Source organism: Nematolebias whitei, chromosome 18 (genome assembly GCF_014905685.2).
Source record: "Nematolebias whitei isolate Nwh7 chromosome 18, NemWhi1, whole genome shotgun sequence".
Taxonomy (NCBI): Eukaryota; Metazoa; Chordata; class Actinopteri; order Cyprinodontiformes; family Rivulidae; genus Nematolebias; species Nematolebias whitei.
Window position 1 is genome coordinate 3,101,678 of NC_056515.1, and position 6,606 is coordinate 3,108,283.

Consider the following 6,606-nt stretch of genomic DNA (forward strand, 5'->3'; position numbering starts at 1 on the left):
CAGCAGCAACATGAAACAGATCAGCAGCAACATGAAACAGATCAGCAACAACATGATTATCCTGGTTAGATATTCATGAGGCTGCACAAACTAGTTCATGTTGCTGTTTGACGTATTGTTTTGATTGTTTACTGCTATTAGTGCTTAGTGTTTTATTAGTAGATGTTTTTTAGTTGATATTTTTCTTAATTCATATCTTAGATCTTATTACTGTTTTTCTTTTACATGTTGTTGTCTGTAACTGGGACCCTGTGTACATAATTTCATCCCACCACAACTTGAACATGTGGTGTGTTTTCAGTATTTATTCAACATTTTATTTTTTTACTTTAAAAATAAAATAAATCAAGTTCTTATCGGCACAAATAAAGTGATGTGGAACATGTTGCATCTGTTCTTACCGAGCACAGAAGCTGCAGCGTTGTGCTGCTCTGTGAGGTGCAGCTGGGCTGTGATGGAGCTCTGTCCGGTGCAGACTCCTCTGATGGAGCAGGAGCCGGGAGGCTTGGAGGGTTGAATGTGGAGTTTAGAGATGAACCATCACGCGCTGAAAGACGTTCTGGATAAAATACAGTGAGAAACGGGACCGGAGGACAGTTAGCGTTTATGCAAATTAGCTTAGCATCGTAGCACCGACGTTGTACTATTATGGCGTCAGCCTCTTTTGTTAGTTAAAAATATGTTCAGAACCGATGGGATGAGTAATTTAAAATATGTTTAAAGTTAGAAAACACTCACCATCTTCTATAAATGATTCAAGCAGCGCAGTGGCCGTGTCCAAACCACCCTCCAATCCTCCATCTAGCTCGCTGAGACTTTTTTCGTCGGTCACCAAGCACAACAACACCTGCACTTCTGCATTTGACCACGGCTTTGACATTATTGTTTTTTTATAGCTTCAAAATACTAAAAGATACGCTCCTCGAGTTATCGCTAATAGCAAGAGGTAGAGAAAAATGGTGGATCGGGTTGTTTGGAAAGACTCCACAGACTCCTCCCCCCGACCAATCAGTGACCGACAGTGTTTCTGACATCACGGCTCGACTCGCTTGGACCCCTTGAGAAGCCGGGCCAGAATTCAGGGAGGCAAGCCGGTCCCAAGTACTATGGAAAAGACCTCAAACATGCGTCAACCCAGAAATATCCGACCCGCACCGTGACAGTGGAAAAGGGGCATTAGTTTCAAAGACTGACTTTCTGTCCTACCTTTTTCTGGAGAACTCTACAGATGGAAAAGGCGCTTGACGGTACCTGGAGCCGAACAGAACAGAACCATGACGCTGAAATGGTTTTATTCCTCCTCATAAAAACCTGAGTATGATTTGGCTCAAGCATCCACACAAGTGATTTTAGGTTTAATGTATTTATTGAGTTTGAACTCAAATTTCAAAAGTGCTGAGGGAGATGCAGAAGTTCTGCATTTGAATATGAAAAAATGTGAAATAATGACTATTAATGATCATCCGCTGGATGCTGTTTGTAATGTACCAGTTAAAAAAGAAGTGAAGTATTTAGGAATTAATATTTCAAAAGATAAAAAATTAATTGAAACCTTCAACATATAAACTAAAATCCAGAGTAGTAAAGTTTTTCTCAACAGTTGGCTTCAAAGAGATTTTTCTATTTTTGGACGTGTTCTACTCACTAAAATGGAAAATTTATCTTAGCTTATGTACCCTGCCTAGTCATTGCCCATATCTGATAAAATGATGAAGAAGATAAATCAGGACAATTTTAATTTCATTTGGAGAAACAGATGTCGTTATATTTGAAGAGCCGATGTAGTTAAATCTTTAGAGGAAGGGGGGTGAAATATGATCCAATGAATGGAACCATCAAACTCAAATGGTTGCAAAATTTCATTAAAAACTATGAAAGCTTTTGGTATATTTTTCCTTGTAACATTTTTGAAGAGTTTGGTGGGATTAGTTTTCTGTTAAGTTGCGACTTTGAAATTTCTAAATTACAGATAAAATTATGAGACTTTCATAAACAGGTTCTGCAATATTGGAAACTTATCTTCAAACACAATTTCTCACCACATTCAGTCCCAATTTAAAACAACAGATGCATCCTGATAAAACGAAAATCATTCCTCTACAAAGATTGATTGGAGAAAGCTATTTGGTCTGTTCTACACTTTATGAAAGAAAATGGCAACCTTTTATCATACGAAGATTTTAACGAAAAATATACATTAAACTGTACTAAAATTAAATTTGAGAGAGTGTTAAAGTCCATTCCTCCTGCTTTGATTCAGATGGTTATGATTACATATTTGAATGTTAATCCAAATAAACCATCTTTGATTATAAATGGTTGCGACTTCATAGACAAAAAATGTAATAATAAATTCATAAGGAATACTCTGACCTCAATTCTCTTCCCCTGAACATTGAAAAGAAAACATTTGTTTAAAAGTTATGATAGTTCTTCTCAAAAAAACAAAATCAAAACCAAATACCTTTCCTATCCACTCCCACAAAAAAAATTAAGAAATTTGTTTCAAAATTATGGATGAAATTTATCCTTGCAATGACTTTCTGCAAAAGAAATTTAATATAGATACCAACTCATGTGGATTCTGTAATTGAGATATTGAGACAGCACAACACATTTTTTTAATTGCAATTCCATTAATGCTTTTTAGAAAGATTTTCAGAACTGGATTAAACCTAAAAGTTCTATTCCACCTTTAAATTTTAATATAATTAAATTTGGTCTGCTAACAGGGAATGAAGTTTTAAATTACTATAACAACTTAATCCTTATGACTAAATTTTTTTTATCCACAAATGCCGTTTCCTGAAAATTACCCCCATATTCAACATATTTTTAAATGAAATAATTTTATTTAAAGAAGTGCCGCAACCTTCCAAAAGCCCAATCCTTATACCAGTATATTAATAGCTTATTTTAAGACTTGAATCTCCTCTTGCATTTGTAACATTTTTATTTTGCGGTTTCCTCAAATTGTTCATTTTCTTTGTAAATTATATTTTATTCATAATTTCTGCTTAGTTTTTTGTCATATCAACTGTGAACATGTTGTTCTTGCTATATGCCTTGTTATATTATGTTTTGTATATATATTTTTTTTCCAATAAAGACAAAAAACCCTTTACCATTTTAGCTAGCCTTTGTTATTTTTCAGTAGATTTTCTGATTTTAACTACTGCTTTGCTTCTTTCAGCTTCTGTTTAGTGTATTTTAGCTTTAAGGCATTGCACTATTGTCTCGATGACTAGAAGGACAATAAAAACCAAATGAGGACATCCTCAGGATTATCCATCCTCACCTCTGACAGTTGGCAGCCTGAGATGTCCAGGATGTCGTCAGCACCGGCTTCCTTGGACTGAAGGACAGAAGACAGTTACTCAGAAGCTGAGACATTGTCTCAGGGTTGTCCTGACAGAAGACCTGAAGTGTGTCTCCAGCATCAGGAGTTGGACTCACCTGGCACAGCTGACACTCCAACCTCTTCTGAGAGTCATCGTTGGGCTTCCTCTTCCTGAAGAACAGAGGCATCCTGAGACACGTCAGTCCCGCTGTCCCGCCACCCAAAACGCTGCAGCTACAGGGGACAGATGGAAAGGGCAGAGACACATGGACAGATCAGAGACAAATGGACAGATCAGAGATGGATGGACAAGTCACAGACAGAAGGACAGATCAGGGACAGATGGAAAGGTCAGAGACATACGGACAGATAACAGACAGACGGACAAGTCAGAGACACATGAACCTGTCTGAGACAGATAAGCAGGTCAGAGATAAATGGACAGATCAGAGACAGGTGTCAATGTCAATGTATATATATATTTATATAGCACATAAAAACAACAAAAGCTGACCAAAGTGCTTTACAGTTAAGACAGATTAAAATAGTACAAATGGATCTAGTGCCACTTAAAAACATAAAGTTAACAGTAAATACACAACAACAATAAAAATCAGCTGAAAATTTGTTCTCAGACTCTGCGTGGATCCAATGCCAAGGAATACAAATGAGTCTTCAGCAAAGATTTAAAAGTCTCAACAGTCTGAGCGTTCTTTAAATGATCAGGTAAACTGTTCCACAGTTTTGGAGCAGCTACCGCAAAAGCCCGATCACCTTTGGATTTCAGTTTGGATCTGGGGACATCTAAGAGGAACTGGTTGGTAGACCGGAGTGTAGTTAATGTTAATAAGATCGCATAAATAAGACAGGGCCAGACCTTTTAAGACTTTAAAAACAAGCAAAAAAAATCTTAAAATCAATCCCAAAGTGGACAGGAAACCAGTGGAGAGAAGCCAGGACAGGGGTTATATGGACAGATTGGAGACACATGGACCTGTCAGAGACACATGGACAGGTCAGTAACACATTTAATTCAATTCAAGTCATTTATTTATGTAGCACCAAGTCACAACAGGTCATCTCAGGGCACTGAACAGAAACACTCATATATAAAAATATTAATATATCACTCCTGATGCATGCTCAATAATCCAGGTAGAAAAATCTAAAAAAGTTCAATCTGGTCCTCTGGACATTCAAAAAAAAAAAAAAAAAATGTAGAAACGTTTCGTCTCTCATCCAAGAGACTTCCTCAGTCTGAGGTGCTGTATTCAGCTCAGTCTCTTAAATAGCACCTTCTCAGAGTGGATCAACCAGTTTCCTGCTGACAACCAAAACCAGCTGATCACATGCTCAAGAAGGACCATCAGCCTAACAATGGATCATTAGCACACTGATGGCTGTTTACTGTTCACAGAGGGCTGAGTGATACTAGCAATCACAGCATTGTAAGAGGGGGACAGTTGAACCCGGAGGCTCCACCCCTGTTTAATGATGGACGGTGTCTTTTCACAAAGATGGCCTCCTTTACTCCTCTCTCAAACCATCGTTCCTCTCTGTCCAGGATGTGAACATCTTCATCCCTGAAAGAGTGACCGCTGGCCTGGAGATGAGTGTAGACCGCAGAGTCCTGGCCTGATGATGTTGATCTTCTGTGCTGGGCCATCCTTTTGGCCAGTGGCTGTTTTGTTTCTCTGCCCTGCAGCATTTTGAAGTTTATCTTGGCTTGAGTGTGAAACCTACAGAGGTTTTCACAGACCATAACCCACGTGTCTTTCTTACCAGGATGTACAATAATAATCAGCGGCTTATGCGGTGGGCTCTGATTATTCAGGAATATAACCTCAGGATTTGTCATAAAAAAGGGTCAGAGAATGTCCTGGCTGATACGCTGTCACGTGCACTATGACCCCAGATCATCTCTTTGAATGTTCCAAACATTTTGTTTGGACTTGTAAGGGTGGGGGTGTTACATGTCTGGAGGACTTTGTGGTTTTTCCTCTCTTGTCTCTCTGTTTGCTCCTCAGGAGCAGAATGCAGGCTGGTGCCAATTTGGAGATTTGAATGCTGATTGATTGGAGAGTTGGGCAGGACCAATCAGGACTCAGGACTGCCCTATAAAGGAAGCCCTTCTGTGCTGGTTTTTTTATGGTTGACTTCCCTCCATGCTGCTTGTTTGGCACACCTGTGTTGCTGTCTGGAGCAGTGTTCATTGTATAAGGTTTGTGGTGGGAGTTAGAGGACTAGGTAAGTTTGAAATGGTCATAATTAAAATGATATTGTTGCTCTGTACAGTCGTATTACCGGCGTCGTGTCTACTTCTCCTGGGAAAGATCCACATTCGCAAGAAAGTGGCCAAACTCCAAGCAAAGCATAACTCACTTCAGCAGAACTTCACTGACACAGCAGCACTGTTAAAGAACTTAAACACAAAGGCAACAAAAACCATCTCAGTTCTAGAAAAACTTAATGTGAATTTATCTACAGAACCTGGAAATAGATTTGTTATCTTTAGACTTTATTACGTTTTGTACCATTTTAGTTATATTGTTCTTTACTATACTTGTGTACTATTAATTTTGTAACGGTTAATATACAACTGGCGGACACATATGTAAAGTTCATAAAGTTTTTTAATAAAACTTTTAATAAAAATTACCAGCGTCGGGTTAAACAATAACACACACATCCCACACCACCCAGTCCACCACCACAGTTAAAAGAAATCCTAGAGGACACCCTGAAATGAACAGGTCAGACACGTAGACAGTTATGAGAAACGTGGACGGGTCAGAGACAGATGGACAGTTCAGAGATACGTGGACAGGTCAAAGACAGATCGACGGAAAAGAGACAAATGGAAAGGTCAGAGACACATGGACAGGTCAGACACATGGACTTGTCAGACACATGGGCAGGTCAAAGACACAGGAACAGTTTAGAGACACATGGGCAGGTCAGAGACACATGGACAGGTCAGAGACACATGGGCAGGTCAGAGACAAATGGAATGTTCAGAGACAAATGGGCAGGTCAGATACACAGGAACAGGTTAGAGACACATGGACAGGTCAGAAACACATGGACTGGTCAGAGACACAAGGACAGGTCAGAGACACACGGGCAGGTCAGACTAATGGACTGGTCAGAGACAAATGGGCAGTTCAGATACACAGGAACAGGTTAGAGACACATGGACAGGTCAGAGACACATGGACTGGTCAGAGACACAAGGACAGGTCAGAGACACATGCGCAGGTCATAGA

At 39.3% G+C, this 6,606-nt stretch overlaps 1 protein-coding gene across 1 annotated transcript in view; it reads right to left on the reverse strand.

The window, feature by feature from the left end:
* The window catches only part of lrsam1 (leucine rich repeat and sterile alpha motif containing 1), a 145,545-nt gene that overhangs the window by 76,990 nt on the left and 61,949 nt on the right, over positions 1-6,606 (reverse strand). Inside the window, exons 9-11 of the mRNA XM_037692504.1 lie at positions 3,457-3,574; positions 3,299-3,355; positions 1,207-1,251 (exon numbers count right to left, since the gene is read on the reverse strand). Of these exons, the coding sequence (XP_037548432.1) occupies positions 1,207-1,251; positions 3,299-3,355; positions 3,457-3,574 (220 nt within the window). The remainder of the gene's footprint in view (positions 1-1,206; positions 1,252-3,298; positions 3,356-3,456; positions 3,575-6,606) is intronic.